The sequence below is a fragment of the Phacochoerus africanus genome, chromosome 1 (genome assembly GCF_016906955.1).
Source record: "Phacochoerus africanus isolate WHEZ1 chromosome 1, ROS_Pafr_v1, whole genome shotgun sequence".
Taxonomy (NCBI): Eukaryota; Metazoa; Chordata; class Mammalia; order Artiodactyla; family Suidae; genus Phacochoerus; species Phacochoerus africanus.
In genome coordinates this window covers 8,215,267-8,238,644 of record NC_062544.1, presented here as the reverse complement: position 1 = coordinate 8,238,644, position 23,378 = coordinate 8,215,267, and the positions used below count along the sequence as shown (strand labels likewise).

Sequence of the window (23,378 nt, the reverse complement as noted above, 5' to 3'; positions counted from 1 at the left end):
AAATGAGTAAATTTTATAAGATATATCCAATGCTTTTAGGGAAGGTAACATTAGGATAATGGCTATTTCAGGAGAAGAAAAGAGAAGGGAGCAGAGCTTATTAAAGAAATAATAGCTGAAAACTTCCCAAATATGGGGAAGGAACTGGATATACAAGTCCGTGAGGTTAAGAGAATACCTAATTACCTCAATGCAAAAAGACCTTCTCCAAGACACACAATATTAAAATTGTCAAAAGTCAATAACAAAGAATTTTAAAGGCAGCCAGAGGAAAAAGGATGGTGGCCTACAAAGGAAACCTCATTAGTCTATCAGCAGGTTTCTCAGCAGAAACCATATAGGCCAGGGGGGAATAGAAGGACATTCTCAAAATGCTGAAAGAGTAAAAACTGTCACCCAAGAATATTCTATCCAGCAAAATTATTATTCAGATATGGAGGATAACTGCTTTCCCAGACAGACAAAAACTAAGGGAGTTTATCAGCATTCATCACTAGACCTGCCTTACAAGAAATGTTGAAATTAGCTCTTCTACCAGAAACAAAAAAAGCAAAAGTACGCAAAACATTGAGCAAGGTTATAGACAACCAGAAAATTGCAATTCTAGTATCAGAATAGGTTTGCAAACACTTTACTATAGCAAAAGAAGAGCAAAGGCAGAAAAAATAATTATAGTTACTTCAATTTGGTAACAAACTCACAATATAAAAGGGATAACTTGGGTAAGAGGAAAAGAATGGAGCTTGTATATGTACATGAAGACAAGATGCTCTCACCAGAAATAGGACTTTTATCTAAGAGACATTTTATACAAACCTCAGGGCAGTCACGAAACATAAACATAAGGCAGAAACACAAAATATAAAATAAAGAGGAAACTGAGAATGATACCGTAGAAAACCACCAAACCAAAATGGTAGAAAAAAACAGGAAAAAGAAACGAGGAGATACAAATCAACCAGAAAACAAAAGACAAAATAGCTCTACTGAGTCTTCATCTATCAATAATCATCGTCATGCATATGGATTGAATTCACAACGAACAGACACTGAATGGCTGGATATTTTTAAAAAACAACTATATGCTGCCTCCAGGAGACTCACCTCAGCTTTAAGGACAAACATAGGCTAAAAGTGAAGGGAGGAAAATGATACTCTAAGCAAATGTCAGCCAAAAGAAAGTATCATGTAAGACAAAATAGGGAGTTCCTGTTGTGGTGCAGTAGAAATGAATCCAGCTGGTATCCACGAGGATGTGGGTTCGATCCCTGGCCTTGCTCAGTGGGTCGGGGATCCAGCGTTTCCATGAGCTGTGATGTAGGTCACAGACGTGGCTTAGATCCCACATTGCTGTGGCTGTGGTGTAGGCCGGCAGCTGTAGCTCCAACTTGACCCCTAGCCTGGGAACTTCCATATGCTGCGGGTGCAGCCCTAAAAAGCAAAAAAAAAAAAAAAAAAAAAAAGACAAAATAGACTTCAACTTAATAATATAGATATATATAAAATAATGTCCAATTCCTCAACAAGACATAAGAATGATTAATACATGGGCACCTAACATAGGAGCACTGAATTACATAAAACAATTAGCAACAGACGTAAAGGGAAAAACTTACTGCAACACAATAAAAGTAGGGGGCTTTAACACCAACTTACATCAATGGATAGATCATCCATTTCCTGTGGAAGTCAACATTTTCTGGGAACTTCAAAAAGGAAACAGTGGCCTTAAATGAAAAATTGTCCCAGATGTATTTAATAGATTTCTACAGAATATGCCATCCTAATGCAGCAGAATACACATTCTTTTCAAGTGCATATGAAACTTTCTCAAGAATAAACCGTATGTTGGGACACAAAGCCAGTCTCGATAAATATAAGAAGATTAAATCATAGCAAGCATCTTTTCCGATCACAGTGGCCTGAAACTAGAAATCAGCCACAAGAAGAAATTTGGAAAAATCACAAACATTGGAGACTGAACAACATGCTACTAAACAACTATTTGGTCCATGAAGAAATCAAAGGATAAATCAAATATTATCAGAAGATAAATGAAAATGAAATTATTACATATCAAAATCTATAGGATACAGCAAAAGCAGTTCTGAGAGGGAAGTTTATAGCAATACAGGACTACCTCAAGAACCAATGAGTCTCAAATAAACAATCTAACCTCACACCTAAAAGAATTAGGTAACAAACCCAACTAGTATCCATGAGGACGCTGTTTCAATCCCTGGCCTCACTCAGTGGGTTAAGGATCCAGTGTTGCCATGAGCTCTGGTATAGGTCACACATGTGGCTCAGATCCCAAGTTGCTGTGGCTGTGGTATAGGCTGGTAGCTACAGCTCTGATTCCACCCATAGCCTGGGAACTTCCATACGCCATGGGTGCAGCAACCCCCCCCCCAAAAAAAAAACCCTCCAAAAAACAAATATTCCAAGCCTCATGTGCGACCTCTACAACAGCTCACAGCAATGACGCTCCTTAACCCACTGAGCAAGGCCAGGGATTGAACCTGTGGTCTTCTAATGGATACTAGTCGGATTCGTTTCTGCTGAGCCATGACGGGAACTCCTGCAAAGTCTTTTATGATCCTTTTGATATATTGTTGAATTCAGTTTGCTAATATTTTGTTGAAGATCTTTGCAACTATGTTCATCAGAGATATCAGCCTGTAATTTTACTTTTGTCTTTGGTTTTGGTATGGGGGGGGGGGTTAGCCTCATAAAATAAGTTGGGAAGCATTTCCTCTTCTTCAATTTTTTGGAAGAGTTAGAGTTGGACAGGTATTAAATCTTTGAATGTTTGGTAGAATTCATCTGTGAAGTTGTCTAGTTCTGAGCATCACTAATCATCAGAGAAATGTAAATCATAACCACAATGAGATATCATTGGAAGATGTAGAGAAAAGGGAATCTTTGTACACTGTTAGTGGGAATGTAAATTGACACAGCCACTGTGGAAGACAGTATGGATATTCCTCAAAAAACCAAAAATAGAACTACCCTATAATCCAGCAAATCCACTCCTGGGCATATATCTGAAGAAACAAAAACACTAATTCAAAAGGATACACTGCACTCCAATGCTCATAGAAGCATTATTTGCAATCATCAAGATATGGAAGCAACCTAAATGTCCATTAACAGATATATATAAATGCACACAATCAGAGTTCCCATTGTGGTGCAGCGGAAACGAAATCCAACTAGGAACCATGAGGCTGCGAGTTCCATCCCTGGCCTCACTCAGTGGGTTAAGGATCTGGCGTTGCCATGAGCTATGGTGTAGGTCACAGACACGGCTCGGATCCTGCATTGCTGTGGCTGTAGTATAGGACAGCAGCTGTAGCTCCAACTTGACCCCTAGCCTGGGAACCTCCATATGCCACAGGTGTGGCCCTAAAAAAAAAAAAAAAAAAAACACCAGTCAAATATTAGTCATTAAAAAAAAAAATTGCAATTTGCCACACCATGGATGGACCTGGAGGGTATTATTCTTAGTGCAGTTAAGTCACACAGATTCTGTATGTTATCACCTATGTGTGGAGTGTACAAAAAAAAAAAATAAAAATATAACCAACTCTGTGAGGCAACGGACTAGAGCAAATTAGGGGATACCAGTGGGGAGAAGGTAGGAGGGAGGGGTAAAATGGGGTTAGGGGCTTAAAAGGTATGACTACTGTGTATAAAATAAATAAGCTACAAGGATATATTGTTCAACCCAGGCAACATAGCCAATATTTCCTAATAACTTTAAAGAGGACAGTCTGTAAAAATTTTGAATCGCCATGTTATACACCTGGCCTCACTCAGTTAATATTGTAAATAACTATGTATCAATTAAAAAACAAAGCCACCCCACCCCCACACAGGGAAGGTGTTAAGCAGATCACCCTCTGCTGGGCCACACCTGCATCCTGCATTTCAGCAGCACTTTATTGGCCAAGCAGCCTCCATTGTGAGGTAGCCCTGGTTTCTTCTTTGCCAGAGACAGATGCGCACTGAGCCTGGGCCCACATCCAGGCACTGGGACCTCCAGTCCAATGGTGCCTTCTTCCTCCCAGTTGCACTGTTCACTCGGCCCTAACGCACTAAGGGCTAAACTGGGAGGGGCTAAAAGCCGGGGCGAGTCCTGGAGTGAGGCTGGGCGATCACCAGGGGCCCCGAGGATCATCCTGAGATGAGACGCTCTTAAGTCCCCCGAAGCCAGGTGAAGCGCAGAGCCAGTATCAGCTTCCCTCTCTCACCAGTGCCACAGCCCAGCACCCTCAGGAATTAGGAGCCAGCATCTCAGGCCTGCAGCCTTGGTTTCTCCGGAGAAAAACCCATGGGAGGCTGGTTCCAGACTGTCACAGGCCTTCACCCTGAGCCCACCATGTTGAAGATATCCTTGCTTGGAGGGAACTGCAACAGCAAGGTCAAGTCCTTGGATGACAGGTCCCAGTCACTCTCGGAGAGTAGCAGTAGCATCACTTCTGAGAGTGTCCATCCAGCAGAGGAAGCCAATGGATTGTCGTAAGTGGCTGCCCTGCCCTTCCCGACCTGAGGTCAGGCACTCTGGGCCACATCATCCCATTTTTCTCTTACTAACACATTTATGCCCATTGAAGAGGAGACGCACGGATCAAAGACCAAACCGTCAGACTCTAAGATGGGTGATCCATGCGGTTCTGGGTATTACACTTGTTTCACACGTTTTGCCAAAAACCCAGATAATCACTCCCAACATGAGCTTCATGATTGCAGGAATAATTTTCTACCTCAGGCTGGCTGCTCTTTCCTCAACAGTTTCAAGCTTTTCCTCTCCTTCAGGACATCTGCTATTACTCATATTCTCTCTTCTCTCTCTCTCTCTCTCTCTCTCTCTCTCTCTCTCTCTCTCTCTCTCTCTCTCTCTCTCACACACACACACACACACACACACACACACACAGCCATTAGGAGGGATGAAAGAGATCTATGGTTATAGGAAAACAGTAGGACATACTAGTCATAAAGAAAATTAAAATACAGTATTATAATGGTTCTCCTTGTGTAAAACTTGTGTGCACTTAAAGAGAAACAGGGAATGTTAATCAGTGTTAAAGGTAGTTATTTCCACTTGGTGGAATTCGAGTGTTTCCTTCTACAAGGATAATGTACCATTTTTCAAGGAAGAAAAACCTTTTTTTTTTAAGTTGCTGGGATCTCTCGACATGGGTTTTAACTCCCCACAGCCCTGCTCTATGATGCTGTTAACTAAGGGGCAATGTTTTCTCCAAACCTTTGTCTCCTGTTTTCCAAGGGATCTGATTCGGGTGGGGGAAATTCTGCTGTAGGAAAGAAAGGAAGGCTGGAGGGACAGAGGGCATGAAAGGAGTGTATCTTTTGGAGAAATTACTACTAAAGAATTAACAAAAAGATTTTTGAAAATAGGAGTGTTTTGCTTTGATATATCTTCCAATAACTGCAGTTACCAAGAAATACAAGTTACTCTTGGAAGTGAACGGTCAGCTTGTCACACACACCCCCACCCCACCTCCATTGCTTAGATGAATAGACTGAACTAACAGATAACAGGAAGTTATAGAGGTCCCAAGGGACACACTCTTCTCTCAGCCCCAACCCTGTCCCAGGTGAGTATTGAAATGCAAAAACCCGACACAGCCCTGACACCCTAACCAACAGGACAAGATCTGGAGACATGGACATTGACTCGCCTTGTGACCTTGGTCGGTTTATTTCCACTGTCCAGGCTGCCCCCCAGACAGCACAAAGGCTGCACAAGGAGGTGCCTCCAACAGCCTCCTCCAGGTACCTTGTGTTCCAGGAGAAGGGAAAACCTCCACCTGCTAAAAACCAGCCCATGCTTGCCTTTTTTTCTATCGACCTAGCCCTTTAGGAAGCCCTTTCTAACAGGTGAGCATCATAAGGCCAGACCAAGGTGGTGGTGATGATGATAATGAGGACAATGATGATGCCTCACCTCATCTGGGAAGCAGTTCACAGTTCCAGGATTCCCCCTGTCGTTACCTCTTCTGATTCTTACAACATCCCTGGGAGGTAGACAGAGTCAGAATCAATCTCTCTCCCTCTCCTCTCTCTCTTTTTTTCTCTCTCTCTCTTTCTTTTTGCAAGGGGAAGTGAGGGGCAGAGGAAGAAACAGGAGATGTAAGCACCCAAGGACGTTCCCCAAATAGTGACCAAACCCAGTAGGTTAGTAGCAGAGCTGGAACTCAGAATCCTGTGCTCCTACATCTGAGTTCAATGCTTTGTAGTCAACTTTTCATTTCAGTTGCTTTTTGATTCTCTTCTCATGACCTTTTCTCACCTTCCCACTCCCCAGTGGGAGCCCGAACAGGAGCTGCCAACATAGGCATGGAACACAATGGAGCCTAGCTACCTAGCACCCTGCGGGGCACATAGTAAGCATTCTGTATGCAGTGTAGCAATTGTTATTAAATTGTATCCAATACAAAGCATGGAATAAATTCACCATGAATTATTGGTTGAGTAAATAGATGAAAGGGTGAACTAAAACCAGTAAACACTCCCTATGTTGTAGCATATGTTGGTTTTTTTTCCTAGTAAGTGAATTAATAAATGACTGGGCACCAATAATTACTCTGTAAGTTGAGAAAAATTCTTGTTAATTTTTTTCATTGTCTATCCAAATGCCAAGCATGTAGTAAATTTCAATAAATATATTTGAGCGAAATAAACCACAAAAGAAATCACTGGATTAATTAATGAATAAACCGGTACTAGGGACTTACCCAGTATGATAGCAGTTGTTACAAACATTTTCTTTAGAGCCCACTCTCTGCTAAATTTGTTGAGTCACCTGAACTAATACTGGCCCTGGATCTAGAGCTTCCAGAACAGATCTTGGGTACTGAGAGTTCAACCAGAGTCCACTTCATCTGGTTTTGTCCGTTTTCCCAACAGAGGGTGCTGAAGAAGCTGAAAGAAGCCTACTGGCCTTTCCATCCGCTAACATATCCTGTGCTCCCCCTACAGGATGATGCAAACCTTGATCCATTTGTTGAAATGCAACATTGGCACAGGGCTCCTGGGGCTTCCTCTGGCCATGAAAAACGCCGGCTTGTTGGTAAGACAGACCTGCGCAATGGCAACCAAGTTTACTCATTTGGTGGGAAGGGGTGGTTGGTCCCTAAGGCCTTAGCACTGCTTATCAGTGGGCAATTTGGGGGTACTCCCTGCAACAGGAAATGTACCTGCTGGCATCAATCCACTAGAGCCAACCAGGAGCCAAGTGGAGCATGCCTGGAGGCCATTCTCTTTGTTTCCCGCAGATTTATTGAGATAATGATGAACATACAGCTCTGTATAAATTTAAGGTCTACCACATAGTGACTTGACCTGTATCGTGCAAAACAATTACCACAGTAAGTGTAGTTGACATCCGTCTCCTCATATAGTTACAAAAATGTTTTTTATTTTCTTGTGATGAGAACTTATAGGATCTACTCTCTTTGCGATTTGCACATCTACTGTATAGCAGTGCTGACTGTAGTCATCAATGTACTTTACATTCCCAGAACCTCTTTATCTCGTTCCCGGAACTTTGGACATTTCCATCACCTTCATCTCATTCCCCTTCCCCACCACTATTCCTAAAGACCTCCCCACTCACATATGTTACTGAGTTACTTTGCAGCAGTTCTCCCAACTCCCTAGGAATATATCCATGCCATTTCATTCCTTTATATCTAAGGCTTGGTTTCACCAAGCATTTGAGCCTGTGACTCCCGTTTCAAGCCATTTGATTGGTTGTGAGAAAGTGGCTCCGGAGATGAAGGTTACAAAGGCTTCAGCAATCCCCTGACACTACCTGTGCCCTCCCACCTCTGTCTTCTTGCTCATGCTGTTCCCTTTTCCTTTATTTCTGTCCTTTTGAAATCTGCCTCCTCTATAAAATTTGTTTTCTATTACAATTAATTCTGCCTTTACCTTGTGTTTTTCTAGAGGTTATGTCCACCTAATCTGGAATTCTTACAGCAGTTACGAAGATGAGACATACTTACTTTTTAAATATACCTGTCTTCCTCAACTTACCTGAAAGCTCTGAGGGCAAGAACACTCTGACTCATCCTTACACCGCCCCACAATACCTGCCGTAGAGATTGGCATGCTGGAAGCCCCAGTTCGTGTCTATGGAATTGGATAGGTAGCTGATTTCCATGAGTCAGAGAGAATTTCTCCTTCTCACCAAGCCTGATAAGTGACCTCTGTGTCTAAGAAAGGCATATGGGGACCCTGGCTTCTTCTAACATGATGTCCAATCTGTATCACTTCTAACCCAGAGATGGGACGCTTGGAATTCTCAGGATTCTAGAATTTTAGGATTCCAAAGCGTATTATGACCACATGGCGCTCAGCCAAACTCTCTTTGCCAGTCTTTGCTTTTTACAATAGCTCTTTTATCCTTTGATTTTTGCTTCCTAAGAGTTATTAGATTTCTTTATCCTCCATCTTCCATCAAAACCTGTAATCATGATTCATTTGAGAAATATGTATTGGGCATCTAGTATTCTCAAGCCCTAGGAATATAGATATAAACAAGACAAAAAAAAAAAGGTCTCTGCTGGATGGAGGCTAGCATTCTGGTGAAACCCAGTGATGCTCTTCATTGCTCATTTGCCCCTTTGTGATAGATAATGTGAGCACAGGTCACATCAGTAAAGGCACAGGTGTCCTGCACAAAGGGACTGAGAGAGTCCCTCGTTTGCTCTAGGCCCTTGTGATCACATCTGAAAGATAATGATTCATAACGAACCCTGCTTTTTCATCTCTCACGCAACAAAAAAAAAAAATTGGAAATTCCGTGAGAAGATATGTTCACTAGTTTCACTATAGTAAACATTTTTATGTATATCAAATCATCATGTGGTTCACCATAAATATATACAATTTGTAGTTAAAAAGTAAAAGGGATATGGAAATTTAGACATGACAGAGCCGTGATTCTGGACCAAGGACAATGTTGCACCCACTCACCTAACTAAAGACATGTACAGTGTCTAGAGACATTCTTGGTTGTCAAAACTCGGGGGGGGGCACGTGGGGGAAAGGAGTGTTACTGGCACCTCGTGGGTAGGGGCCAGGGATTTGCTGAACAATGCACAGGACAGCCCCCTGCAACAAAAAATGATCTGGCCCAAAATGTCAGTGGTGCCCCTATTGACAACCTTGTACGAGCAGAAGAGAACCAAGTCCCGAGGAACCTTGATCTTTAAGCATCTTAAAGAGGTGAGGGCTGGGGTGTAAAAAAGGAATAAGGAATCTAGAAGGCAGATGAGGAAAGAAAGGCTGGGCTGCCTGAGAGGTAGTGAGCTCTCCATTACTAGGAGTATTCTAGCACCCAATTTGCAGTGATGCCAGGGAGACCAGGACATTCAGGCAGGAGCTCTCATCCCACAGTCTCACCTTTGTTAAGGCAGGGAGAGGACCAGCTGTGGGAGCAAGCCATCGTGGCTCACTGTGCCCACCCCTGCTTTCCCCTCCAGGTCGGTCCTTTCAGCCTGCTGGCCATCGGGGATCCTCACCGTGCACTGCATGGTCATCCTGTTGAACTGTGCTCATCACCTAAGTCAGAGGTGAGAGTCCCGCATCTCTCTCCCTTGGCGCCAGGCCTCCCCTGAGGGTGTGCTGAGATTCCCTGCATTGCTGAACCAGGCAGCACTTCTCCAGCCCACCACCCCTGCTGCTCTAGGTGCTACAAAGGCAGCAGAAGGAGTGATTAAAATTCCAGCTGAAGGAGTTCCCTTAGTGGCTCAGCGGTTAACAAACCCAACTAGGATCCATGAGGATGCGGGTTCGATCCCTGGCCTCTCTCAGTGAGTTAAGGATCAGGTGTTGCTGTGAGCTGTGGTGTAGGATCCTGCGTTGCTGTGGCTGTGGCGTAGGCTGGCAGCTGTAGCTCCGATGTGACCCCTAGCCTAGGAACTTGCATATGCCACGAGTGTGGCCTGAAAAAGCACACAAAAATCCCAGCTTGAGACTCCTAGGTCCAGGCCCAACTCTGCTGCTAACTAGCTGGACAATTTTGCCAAGCTCCTGCACCATCTGAGCTCAAATATCCACGTGTAGAAAGATCAAATTGATAAAAGATGCAGACATGCTCTACATACCGCTGTGCATACGCCGGATACTCAGGGACATCCTTCTTTTCCTCTTAACCTCCCCACCCCCAACCTCCCTGAACTCCAGTACACACACCTTATGAGGCAAATTTGTTCCAAGTAAACCATTTCTTGGACAATTTAGTAACAGTGAATAAATAGTTAGCAATGGGACGAATAATTCACAGTGACTTAAATCCCTAGTAAAGCATACATACAATCCTCAATGTCTGAATGTTCAAAATTTCAATATAGGAGTTCCCTTCGTGGCTCAGTGCTTAACGAAGCTGTCTAGGATCCAGGAGGATACAGGTCCATCCCTGGCCTTACTCAGGGGGTTAAGGATCTGGGGTTGCCATGAGCTATGGTGTGGGTTGTAGATGCGGCTGGGATCCTGCACTGCTGTGGCTGTGGGGTAGGCCAGCAGCTGTATTTCTGATTCGACCCCAAGCCTGGGAACTTCCATATGCCCCAGGCGCAGCCCTAAAAAGAAAACAAAACCAAAACCAAAAAACTTCAATGCAAAACAAAATTCCAGAAAGAAAAAACAAATGTAGTGAAAACGAACAGTGCTGAGAGTTTCATGTTTATACACCAGCAGTTCATGGTGAATCCACAGTTCCTTTCAGCCAACAGCCAGGTGGCTTTCTTTCCTCAGAGCTCAGCTGCTCCCATGGCAGGCAAATCCAAATATGTCCTCATATGTGTACAGAAAGTCCTCATGAGTCAAAGTAGGGTTGTTAAACGAAGCTCCTTTTAATGTCAAATTATCGTAGTCCAAAGAGTTGTATCTGGAGTCTATATCAGTCACACCTAACTTGTGCAGTACTTTCCAGCTCACAAACATGCTATGAAGAACATATCCATTCAGCAATTAAATTTATTGCACAATTACATCGGGCCAGGTATGTAACAAGAGCTTTGTAAGCCTTCTTTTATTTTTATAGAGTACAATTCTTTTTATTGGTACAGTCAAATTTTATGGCAGGCACTATTCTTCCTATTTACAGATTAGTAAACTGAGGCTTAAGAGTTAAATGCCTTGCTCAAGGTCACAGCTAGGAAGTGGCAGAGCCAGTATTCCAAGACCAGTCTGACTCTACCCCCTAACCTACCTGCAAATCTTTTTCTTCCCTCAAGCCTGTTGGGACCATCCTATTACCATATAGACTTCTCATATCTATGTTATTTATGGAAGCCTTTCCCTGATTTTTGGTTTTGTTTGTTTCTTTGTTTTTGTTTTTTTAATTTATTTACTTTTTTTATTTTCCCACTGTACAGCAAGGGGATCAAGTTATCCTTACATGTATACATTACAATTACATTTTTTTTCCACCCTTTGTTCTGTTGCAACATGAGTATCTAGACAAAATTCTCAATGCTATTCAGCAGGATCTCCTTGTAAATCTATTCTAAGTTGTGTCTGATAAGCCCAAGCTCCCGATCCCTCCCACTCCCTCCCCCTCCCATCAGGCAGCCACAAGTCTTTTCTCCAAGTCCATGATTTTCTTTTCTGAGGAGATGTTCACTTGTGCTGGATATTAGATTCTAGTTATAAGTGATATCATTTGGTATTTGTCTTTCTGGCTCGTTTCGCTCAGTATGAGATTCTCTAGTTCCATCCATGTTGCTGCAAATGGCATTATGTCGTTCTTTTTTATGGCTGAGTAGAATTCCATTGTGTATATATACCACCTTTTCCGAATCCAATCATCTGTCGATGGACATTTGGGTTGTTTCCACGTCCTGGCTATTGTGAATAGTGCTGCAATGAACACGCGGGTGCACGTGTCTCTTTTAAGTAGAGTTTTGTCCGGATAGATGCCCAAGAGTGGGATTGCGGGGTCATATGGAAGTTCTATGTGTAGATTTCTAAGGTATCTCCAAGCTGTTCTCCATAATGGCTGTACCAGTTTACATTCCCACCAGCAGTGCAGGAGGGTTCCCTTTTCTCCACACCCCCTCCAGCACTTGTTGTCTGTGGATTTATTAATGATGGCCATTCTGACTGGTGTGAGGTGATATCTCATGGTAGTTTTGATTTGCATTTCTCTTATAATCAGTGATGTTGAGCATTTTTTCATGTGTTTACTGGCCATCTGTATATCTTCTTTGGAGAAATGTCTATTCAGGTCTTTTGCCCATTTTTCCATTGATTGATTGGCTTTTTTGCTGTTGGGTTGTATAAGTTGTTTATATATTCTAGAGATTAAGCCCTTGTCGGTTGCACCATTTGAAACTATTTTCTCCCATTCTGAAAGTTGTCTTTTTGTTTTCTTTTGGGTTTCCTTTGCTGTGCAAAAGCTTTTCAGTTTGATGAGGTCCCATGGGTCTGTTTTTGCTCTAATTTCTATTGCTTTGGGAGACTGACCTGAGAAAATATTCATGATGTTGATGTCAGAGAGTGTTTTGCCTATGTTTTCTTCTAGGAGTTTGATGGTGTCCTGTCGTATATTTAAGTCTTTCAGCCATTTTGAGTTTATTTTTGTGCATGGTGTGAGGGTGTGTTCTAGTTTCATTGCTTTGCATGCAGCTGTCCAGGTTTCCCAGCAATGCTTGCTGAATAGACTTTCTTTTTCCCATTTTATGTTCTTGCCTCCCTTGTCAAAGATGAATTGACCATAGGTGTCAGGGTTTATTTCTAGGTTCTCTATTCTGTTCCATTGGTCTGTCTGTTTTGATACCAGTACCACACTGTTTTGATGACTGTGGCTTTGTAGTATTTCTTGAAGTCTGGGAGGGTTATGCCTCCTGCTTGGTTTTTGTTTCTCAGGATTGCTTTGACGATTCTGGGTCTTTTGTGGTTCCATATAAATGTTTGGATTGTTTGTTCTAGTTCTGTGAAAAATGTCATGGGTAATTTGATAGGGATTGCATTGAATCTGTAGATTGCTTTGGGTAGTATGGCCATTTTTACAATGTTGATTTTTCCAATCCAGGAACATGGACTATCTTTCCATTTCTTTACATCTTCTTTGATTTCTTTGATTAAAGTTTTATAGTTCTCGGCATATAGGTCCTTTATCTCTTTGGTCAGGTGTATTCCGAGGTATTTGATTTTGTGAGGTGCAATTTTAAAAGGTATCATATTTTTGTATTCCTTTTCTAATATTTCATTGCTGGTATACAGAAATGCAACTGACTTCTGAATGTTAGTCTTATATCCTGCTACTTTGCTGAATTTATTAATCAGTTCAAGTAGTTTTGGGGTTGAGTCCTTAGGGTTTTCTATGTATAGTATCATGTCATCTGCATACAGTGACAGTTTTATCTCTTTTCTTCCTTTATGGATGCCTTTTATTTCTTTGGTTTGTCTAATTGCTGTGGCTAGGACTTCCAAAACTATGTTGAAGAGCAGTGGTGAGAGTGGGCATCCCTGTCTTGTCCCAGATTTGAGTGAGAAGGCTTTCAGTTTTTCTCCATTGAGTATTATATTTGCTGTGGGTTTCTCATAAATGGCTTTGATTATATTCAGGAATGTTCTCTCTATACCCACTTTGGTGAGGGTCTTGATCATGAATGGATGTTGGACTTTGTCAAATGCTTTTTCTGCATCTATTGAGATGATCATATGATTTTTGACTTTTTTTTTGTTAATGTGGTGTATGATGTTGATTGATTTGCATATGTTGAACCATCCTTGTGAACCTTGGATGAACCCTACCTGGTCATGGTGTATAATTTTTTTGGTATGTTGTTGGATTCGGTTGGCTAAGATTTTGTTGAGAATTTTTGCATCTATATTCATCAATGATATTGGGCAATCGTTTTCTTTTTTGGTGGTATCTCTGTCTGGTTTTGGAATGAGGGTGATGGTGGCATCATAGAATGTCTTTGGGAGTATTCCTTCTTCTTCAACCTTTTGAAAGAGTTTAAGGAGGATGGGCACCAATTCCTCTTTATATGTTTGATAGAATTCGCCTGTGAAGCCATATGATCCTGGACTTTTATTTGTAGGGAGTGTTTTTATGACATTTTCAATTTCATTTCTAGTGATCAGTCTGTTCAGTTGGTCTGTTTCTTCTTGATTCAGTTTTGGCAGGCTGTAAGATTCTAGAAAATTGTCCATTTCTTCCAGATTGTCAAACTTGTTGCCAAATAGTTGTTCATAGTATTCTCTTATGGTTTTTTGTATTTCTGCTGTATCCGTTGTGATTTCTCCTTTTTCATTTATAATTTTGGTTATTTGGGTTCTTTCTCTCCTCTTTTTAGTGAATCTGGCCAGGGGTTTGTCAATTTTGTTCACCTTTTCAAAGAACCAGCTCTTGGTTTTATTAATTTTCTCTATTGTTTTTTGAGTCTCTATTTTATTGATTTCTTCTTTGATCTTCTTTGATCTTCTTTGATCTTCTTTGATCTTCTTTAATTTCCTTCCTTCTGCTGACTTTAGGCCTTTTTTGTTCTTCTTTTTCTAATTCATTTAGGTGGAGGGTTGAGTTGTCAATTTGGGATCTTTCTTCTTTTTTGAGAAAGGCCTGTATTGCTATAAATTTCCCTCTGAGCACTGCTTTCGCAGCATCCCATAGATTTTGAGCGGTTGTGTCTTCATTATCATTTGTTTCAAGGTATTTTTTAATTTCCTTCTTCATTTCCTCATTGACCCATTGGTTTTTTAGTAGCATGTTGTTTAGTCTCCATGTAGTAGGTTTTTTCTCTTTCCTTTTCCCATGGTTGATTTCTAATTTCATGGCATTGTGGTCAGAGAAGGTACTTGAGATAATTTCTATGCTCCTAAATTTATGGAGGTTACCTTTGTGTCCCAATATGTGGTCGATTCTTGAGAATGTTCCATGAGCATTTGAGAAGAATGTGTATTCTGATTTTTTTGGATGTAGTGTCCTGAAGATATCAATTAAGTCTAATTTTTCTATTGTTTCCTTTAGGATCTCTGTTGCTTTATTGGTTTTCTGTCTAGAGGATCTGTCCATTGATGTGAGGGGCGTATTAAAGTCTCCTACTATGATTGTATTCTCATCAATATCTCCCTTTATGTCTGTTAATATTTGTTGTATGTATCTGGGTGCTCCTGTATTTGGGGCATATATGTTGACGATAGTAACATCCTCTCCTTGGATGGATCCCTTAATCATTAAGTAGTGTCCTTCTTTGTCTTTCTTTATGTCTTTTGTTTTAAAGTCTATTTTGTCTGATGTGAGTGTTGCAACTCCCACTTTTCTGTCATGTCTATTGGCGTGAAATATTTTTCCCCACCCTTTCACGTTCAATCTATATGTATCCTTTGTCCTAAGGTGAGTTTCTTGTAGGCAGCATGTTGAAGGTTTTTGCCTTTTTATCCACTCAGCCACTCTGTGTCTTTTGATTGCGGCATTCAGTCCATTGACTTTTAAGGTGATAATTGATAGATGATTATTTATTGCCATTTTGAACCTCGTGTTCCAGTTGATTCTATGGTTCTCCATTCTTCCTTTCTGTTTTTTTGGTTGGATGGTCTCCTCTTATTATCTGCTTGAGTGTTTTGTTTTGTTTTGTTTTGTTTTTCATTTTTTGCGAAAGCAATATTTGGTTTTGGCTTGTGGTTGCCCTGTTTTTAAGTATGCTAACCCCTTTCTATAATTGTGTGTTTTAGCCTGATGGTCCTGTAGGTTCAAACGCTTCATTACTATATTAAAATTAAGAAGAGAAACATACAAACAAATGAAAAGGGTCTATTTATTTCCTAACATCCCTTGCCCACCTTTTATGATTTTTATGACTCTTTTTTTTTCCTTTTTAATTTTATTTTGTTTGAAGCATGTTTATGATTAAATCTGTATGCTGGCTTATTTGAGTGACTGCTCTCTAATTGTGGTTTCCTCAGTCCTAGTTCTTCCTCTTCTTTTTTTTTTTTTTCTTTTTTCTTCCCTTTCCTTCCTTTCTTTTTGGTTTAGAGAAGCCCTTTCAGTATTTCTTTTAGACTGGATTTTGTGTTGCTGTATTATTTTAGTTTTTGTTTGTTGGAAAAAAAATTTATTTCTCCTGCTATTTTAAATGATATTCTTGCTGGATAGAGTATTCTAGGTTGCATATTTTTTCCTTTTAGCACTTTAAATATCTCTTGCCATTCCCTCCTGGCCTGTAGTGTTTCTGTAGAGAAATCAGCTGATAATCTTATGGGGGTTCCCTTGTAGGTAACATTCTCCTTTTCTCTGGCTGCCTTTAGGATTCTCTCTTTATCACTAACTTTTGCCATTTTTATTATTATGTGTCTTGGTGTGGGTCTATTTGGGTTCAATTTGTTTGGGGCCCTCTGTGCTTCCTGTATCTTGAACCCAGTATCCTTTAGATTTGGGAAGTTTCCAGCGATAATTTCTTCAAATATATTTTCCATTCCCTTATCTTTTTCTACTCCTTCTGGAATCCCTATTATGCGTAGATTGGCCCACTTTATATTATCCCATAGGTCTCTTATATTGCTTTCCTGTTTTTTGATTTGGTTTTCCGTCTGCTGACCTGATTGAGTGATTTCCATTATTCTATCTTCCATATCACTGATTCATTCTTCTGCATTATTCATTCTGGTTTTTACTGCCCTTAGTTCAGTTTGTATCTCTGCAAATGAATGTTCTAGTTTTTCTTGGCTCCTCCTTATATTTTCTAGTTCCTTTCTGAGGGTATCTGCATTACTGTTCATATCTTCTCTTAATTCCTTCAGTATTTTCACTATTTCCCTTTTGAACTCCAGGTCTGTCAGACTGCAGAGATCTGTTTCATTGTTGACTGTTTTGGGTGAGTTCTCCTGTTGGTTTGGCTGGGGGGTGGTTTCTCAGCTTCTTCATCTTGCTTGTTGTTTTCTTTTTCCTGAGGGAGTTGTACTCCACGTGACCGGGCAGTGATTGCCTTGTCACTGCCGTGGAATGTTTCCTGAGGGCTGGTGTTGTTGGTCAGTCTTTTTTGAGGCAGTGTGGCTTTTCTGGAGTGTTGATGGGGCTAACAGTGTCTCTTTGAAGCAAAGGAGGACTTCCTGAGGGCAGACAGGACTGGGAGGTCCACACCATGATGGTAGCAGATTTCACTCAATCAGGCAGAGCTTGCTCTGGTGTTTTTAGGCTGTGGGGTTCTTGCAGGAGGTTGGCGGTGTTGGGCAGCTGTTCCTCAGGAGTGCAGCACCCCCTGAGGGCTGGAGCAGCTATCTGGGCCGCTGCAAAGTCAGGAGGCTCCTCCCCAGGGCAGCCTGACTCAGAAAGACCGTCCAAGAATTAGGCAGATCTTTTCACGGCCCGGCCAGGCTTGTTGTAGCTTTTCTGGGCTGCAGGGGGTCCTGCCTGGAGCTGGCAGTCTTATGCAGCTGATCCATGAGTGTTTGGCACCCCCTGGGGGCTTGGGAAGCTACCTGGGCCACTGCCAACCCAAGAGGCTCCTCCCCAGGGCAGCCTGACTCAGAAAGACTGTCCGAGAATTAGGCAGATCTTTTCAAGGCCTGGCTAGGCTTGATCTAGCTTTTCTGGGCTGCAGACCTTTTCTCGGGGGCTGGTACTGTTTGGTGCTGCTCTGTGGGGGTGTACCCCCTCCAAAGGGCAAGCAGGCCTGTCAGGGACAGCCCCTGCAGTGGTAGACTTCAGGCAATTGTTGAGGCCAACCCTCCAGGATGGCAGGCAGCCCCAGGTCTGACGAGTGTGTAGGGGGTGGTGGGGGTGGGGGGAGGGGATGCACTGGGAAGCACAGCTTTCTGCTAGCTAGCGGGCCTGTAAGCTTGCTGTGGCATGGGGAGTATTCTATGGGGACCCACCCCTTCTTCCCTCCCCTCCCCAGCACGGGCGCAGACCAGGCTCTTCTCCCAGGTTCCCTCTGATGCGGCTTTCCACTTCCCCGCCCCTAGAGTATTGCTCCCTTCCCCTGCGACAGCTTTGCTTTCTAGTCTCCCAGGCAGTCTCTGCCCCGTCAAACTTGACAGACCAGTTTCTAGACCTCCCAAGCAGTCTCCGCTCCTCCCCGCCCCCCAGCCCTTTCCTGGGGACTAACCTCTGGAGCCGAGGTCTCGGTGCCCAGCCCCCACCCAGGCATCTCAATTTTTGGTGACTGTGCCCGTAGTTTAGACGGTCCGTTCAGTTCTCGATCTACTTTTCAGAACTCCAACTTACTGATACACTCTTCTCTGCATCTGGAGATTCCTCTGGTTCATTTGATCTTTCCCCCAAGTAGGTGACTTTCCAGGGTGCAGGATCCCTTTCTCCTCTGCAGTTCCCTTTCGGGAGCGCCCTTCCTGCTCGGATTCACCTTCTGTCACTCTCCTCTTTTCTCTTGTTTTGCCTAGTAATGTCACGAACTTCTTGCTGTTATTGGAGTTTAGGTTCTTCTGCCAGTGACTGGTTGCTGTTCTGTGTGAGTCATTTATCCTGTAGATGTGGTTTTTTTTGTTGTGTTTGTGGGAGAAGGTGAGCATGTCCCCCTACTCTTCCGCCATCTTTACCAGACCCGGCTGATTTTTGTTTTTAATGACTTGTTTTTCCTTTTTTTCTGACATGGAAGTTATAGATTCATGGCCTAAGAGCTGACAGTGGCTTTCAGATATATTTGGGGGGACTTCTACAGTGTTGGGGCTTTTGTTTTTAGCCAATGCTTTAAAAACCTGGAAATTTCACTTAAAAAAAATTTACACCTTCTTGCCAGTTAGACACTCTGACATCTCTGAGGCTTCATTCCTTCATCATTCAAATGGAGTCACATCCTGATCAACCCCTTTTGGAACCAGACATGTACCAGAGGCTTGACCGCTATCTCCGCTCTTCCCTATTCTGCCTCATACCCAGGCCCTTCTCACCATGTATCTGAATCCTGCCTGGTCCGCATTGCTTTTGAATTTGCAATTCTCAAACCTGCCAGTCCTATGCAATGTGACCTCATTTGTATTTCAAATGCCAAGCACAATGAGTAATAATAAAAACAGAAGCATCATACCCTGTTCCCAGTGCATCACCATGTCCATCTTTCACTGTATCCCTCCCAAACCCCAGACTGAAGCCCAGAAGTATAGAGAGACTTGCTCAAAATCTCCCAGCCATATGAGGGGGCATGTCTGGGATTTATACCCTGGTGTCCTGACAAGTATGGGGCCCTTTCCCTCTCCCAACTACTCCCCTTAGTTATGCAATTAATGCCAGGGATCTGGGACGTGGGCAGTTTGCTCCCACTTGCCCTGTCGACAGCCCTCAGCAAGGCCTTCCCCTCCTCAAGAAAGGGCCACCCAGGGAAAAGGGACAGGCTGGAACTTGGGTGCAACATCCTACAGGGATACTGAGCAGGAGCCTAAACATCCCCTCTGCACAGAATCTGGCAAGCATCTCAAATGTTCCAACACCCTTAGCAAGAGAATATAAGTCCAAAAAAACCAGAACTACTGACTTGGTCATACTTGTACCCCTCCCCAGCCCTCTCCTTCCTCCTCTCCCCAACCAGGTGTGCCCACCTCACAGCTTCCATATCCACTCTGTCCTTGTTTGCAGACCTAATCAATTCATAGCTACTATTTACCAAAATAATAATAATATCCAATTAAATATTAGTGTTTAAAAAGATAACTACAGGAGTTCCCATTGTGGCTCAGCGGATTAAGAACCTGACTAGTATCTATGAGGATGCAGGTTAGATCCCTGGCCTCGCTCAGTGGGTTAAAGGAACCAGCATTGCCTCGAGCTGTGGAGTATGTCAAAGGCGAGGCTTGGATCTGGCGTTGCTGTGGCTGTGGTGTAGGCCAGCAGCTGCAGCTCCAATTTGATCCCTAGCCTGGAAACCCCCTTATGCTATGGGTGTGGCCCTGAAAAGACCAAAGGGGGGAAAAAAGACAACTAAAAACAAAAAAGAGGCAGAATTCTGAAACTTTTAAAAGTATACCATTATAAAATATCTCAGTAATACCGTTGCTAAGCAATTACCAGAATACTCCATGGTTACACACAAATATGTAACAATTACTCACTTCAGGAGTAAATTGTGCTTAAAAATGACATCTTAAGTTATGCATTGCTTGTTTTTTCCTTAGGCTGCAGAAAACTTTTGTGAACTATGGAGAAGCCATGATGTATGGCCTCGAAACCTGCCCAAACGCCTGGCTGAGGACCCACTCGGTGTGGGGAAGGTAATAGTCATACATGTCACAGTAGTAGGAACAACAACAGTAATAATCCTCATCTGTTCTTCCTTTATTTCTAGTTACACAAGTTTTAAGCGAATGTGTTCTTACTGCAGACTATCAAACAATAGAATCTCCTCTCATAGCTCCACCCCCATCCCACGCTTCATCCAAGAACTAACTGGTGATAGCTAGTCAGTAAAGATGCCTCTAGATCTTTTCTCTGCATGTACAAGGTATCTGTGTGCAAGTAGAAATAGACGTATTTTGTATTCTCTTGTATATCAGTTGGAATGTTTTTTTTGGAACTTTGTGCCTTCAAACATCTAACAAAATGTCTCTAATTTCTTTCACGTTGGGACATAGAGATTGACCTCCTTATTTTGTCTGGGTTTTGTTTTTGCTTTTGTTTTTGCTTTTTTAGGGCCGCACCCATGGCATATGGAAGTTCCCAGGCTAGGGGTCAAATCAGAGCTACAGCTGACGGCCTACACCACAGCCACAGCAATGTCCAATCCTTAACCCATTGAGCAAGGCCAGGATTTGAACCCACATCCTCATGGATACTAGTTGGGCTCATTAACCACTGAACCACGAAGGGAACTCCCAATCACATTATTTTGTAAGGCTTATAATGTTCCCCAATACAGATGGATCCTAAGATTTAATGTAATCCTTCCCCAAATGGTGAACATTTAGGTTGCTCCCTTGCTGGATAAAAGGTCTGTGGTACACAAAACGTTCTTCTATGTCTGACTGCCTCTGATCTTTTCAATGACCTTGTGAGGCAGGTGGGTCTTTATTGGGTGGAAATACAGTGACCAAGGCTCCCAGGGACAGAATGACATGTTCAAGGTCATAGACAGAGCTAGTGGTGCAGCAAAGTTTCAACCAAGCACTAACACATTGGCCTTTCCCAGCAGAGCCCTCAGGGGGTGGTGAGTCAGCCCCTCACCTGACAAGATCCCTCCTACAACTCCTCTCTTGGCAATGTCCGTAGGTCACCGATCTCCAGATTAGGAGTCACTCCGATCGTCAGACGGGCAAGGCATGGGCAGTAGTAATGGAGATCTCACAGTTATCCATCCCTTCTCACCAAGATTGGTCAGCTTCTCACGAAACTCTGAAAAAAACTTTCAGGCGGGAAGGGTCCTTGGAGATCACTATACCCATATTTATTTAAATGGAGGAAAATTAAAACCAGATAAGGCTGCTCAAGTTTACCCAGGGGGTTAACAGCAGAGCAAGGACTGACCTCAGAACATTCAGCTCTCATCCACTACACAGTGCCATTTCTCTGGAGGCCCAACAACTGAGAAAGATTTGGGAAACTATTTTATGTAAACCAAGGATTTGTAAGTTTTAGTACATTAGGAGATACTCGAGTAGTTTGATTAAAAACTATCTATTCCTTGGGAGTTCCTGATGTGGTTCAGTGGTAATGAATCCGACTAGTATCCATGAAGATGGGGGTCAATCCCTGGCTTTACTTAGTGGGTTAAGGATCCAGCATTGCCTTGAGCTGTGGTGTAGGTCACAGACATGGCTCGGATCTGGCGTTGCTGTGGTGTAGGCCAGCAGCTGCAGCTCCGATTCAACCCTTAGGCTGGGAACCTCCATATGCTGCAGATGTGGTCCTAAAAAGCAAAAAACAAACAAACAAAATAACCAAAAACTATCTATTCACGTAAGCAGTGATCATCACTGGATACTCATTGTGAAAGATGATTGGAAAACTATAAGGAAAGAATACACTCACATCACCTGACCCCACGTACTCAGCATCTCATGTTTAGACACGGGACAACCAAACATGATGTGTCTCATAATGGGCTATGTTAGGGATTACAGAGCACTGCCTCTGAAATGTCCTTGCCAGAAAGATAAACAGAAAACCTTAATCTTATCAAACCGCTAGATCTAATATCAGTTTATAGGAAACACAGGAGATAGAAGAACAAGATAAATGACATTATGAATTCATCTACTGAATCTAAAAAGTGGAACCATACTACGGGATAGTTTTTTGCTATCTTCAATACCAGCTAAAAAAATTAAAGTTGCAAAGGAAAAAAAATAAACAAAGCAGTTTAAATAGCAGTTTAAAAAACTTGAGACTGAATAACAAAATGCAATAAATAGACTTAACAGACCAACTATAAACAGACATTTTTGAAACAATTGGAAAAATCTTTAATATAGATGGAATTTTTTTTTTTATCTTTTTGTCTTTTGGGGGCTGCAGCCTCAGTGTATGGAGGTTCCCAGGCTAGGGGTCTAATCAGAGCCGTAGCCACCAGCCTAACACCACAGCCAAAGCAACGCGGGATCCGAGCTGCATCTGTAACCTACACCACAGCTCACAGCAATGTAGGATCCTTAACCCACTGAGCGAGGCCAGGGATCAAACCCGCATTGTCGTGGATGCTAGTTGGGTTCATTAACTGCTGAGCCATGACGGGAATGCCAATATAGATGGAATATTAAATGATGTAAGTAATTATCATTAGTTTTCTAAGGGTTGATAATGGTATAATGGTTATATTTAAATTCTTGTCCATTAGAGCTGCATGTTGAATTATGTACAGGTGGAATGAATTTAGGTCCCTAGTTTGCTTCAGATACCCCAACAAAATAAGCATGTTTTTAGTGGCAGTGAAAGACTAGGTGGAAGAGGATTGGCAAAAAGTTAGTTGTTGAAGCATGAGCACACGAGGAGTCACTGAATTATTGTCATTCTTTCATGCCTGTCTGAAAATTTCCACTGTAAAGTCAAAAAACTTCTCTGTTCTGAAGTCTCACATGACACTGCCAAGCTTCTGACTCAATAGGCTGATGTGAGAGCCAGGAGTCTATATACTTACCATAAATGCCAGATGATTCTGATGCAATGGTTACTACAAAACCAATCTTAAAAAATATGAGTCTAAACATTAGAACCGAAGTAGAGGGACATATTTATGTTCTCTTAAAAAAATGCATCTCCAAATTCAGGACAATTTAAGAATAAAGATAACAATGGAGTATAATATAATAAGGAATAATTAATATGAATTTATTGTTTGGTTTTTTTGGTCTGTGTCTTTTTAGGGCTGCACCCACGGCATATGGAGATTCCCAGACTAGGGGTCAAATCGGAGCTGTCGCCGCCAGCCTACACCACAGCCACAGCAACTCCA

The 23,378-nt window shown here is 42.3% G+C and overlaps 1 protein-coding gene across 1 annotated transcript in view; it reads left to right on the top strand.

The window, feature by feature from the left end:
- The first annotated feature begins 4,336 nt into the window (after positions 1-4,336).
- SLC36A3 (solute carrier family 36 member 3) overlaps positions 4,337-23,378 on the top strand; it is a 31,687-nt gene continuing 12,645 nt past the window's right edge. The window contains 5 exon segments of the mRNA XM_047799123.1: positions 4,337-4,524; positions 7,009-7,099; positions 9,519-9,545; positions 9,547-9,608; positions 20,110-20,205. Of these exon segments, the coding sequence (XP_047655079.1) occupies positions 4,337-4,524; positions 7,009-7,099; positions 9,519-9,545; positions 9,547-9,608; positions 20,110-20,205 (464 nt within the window).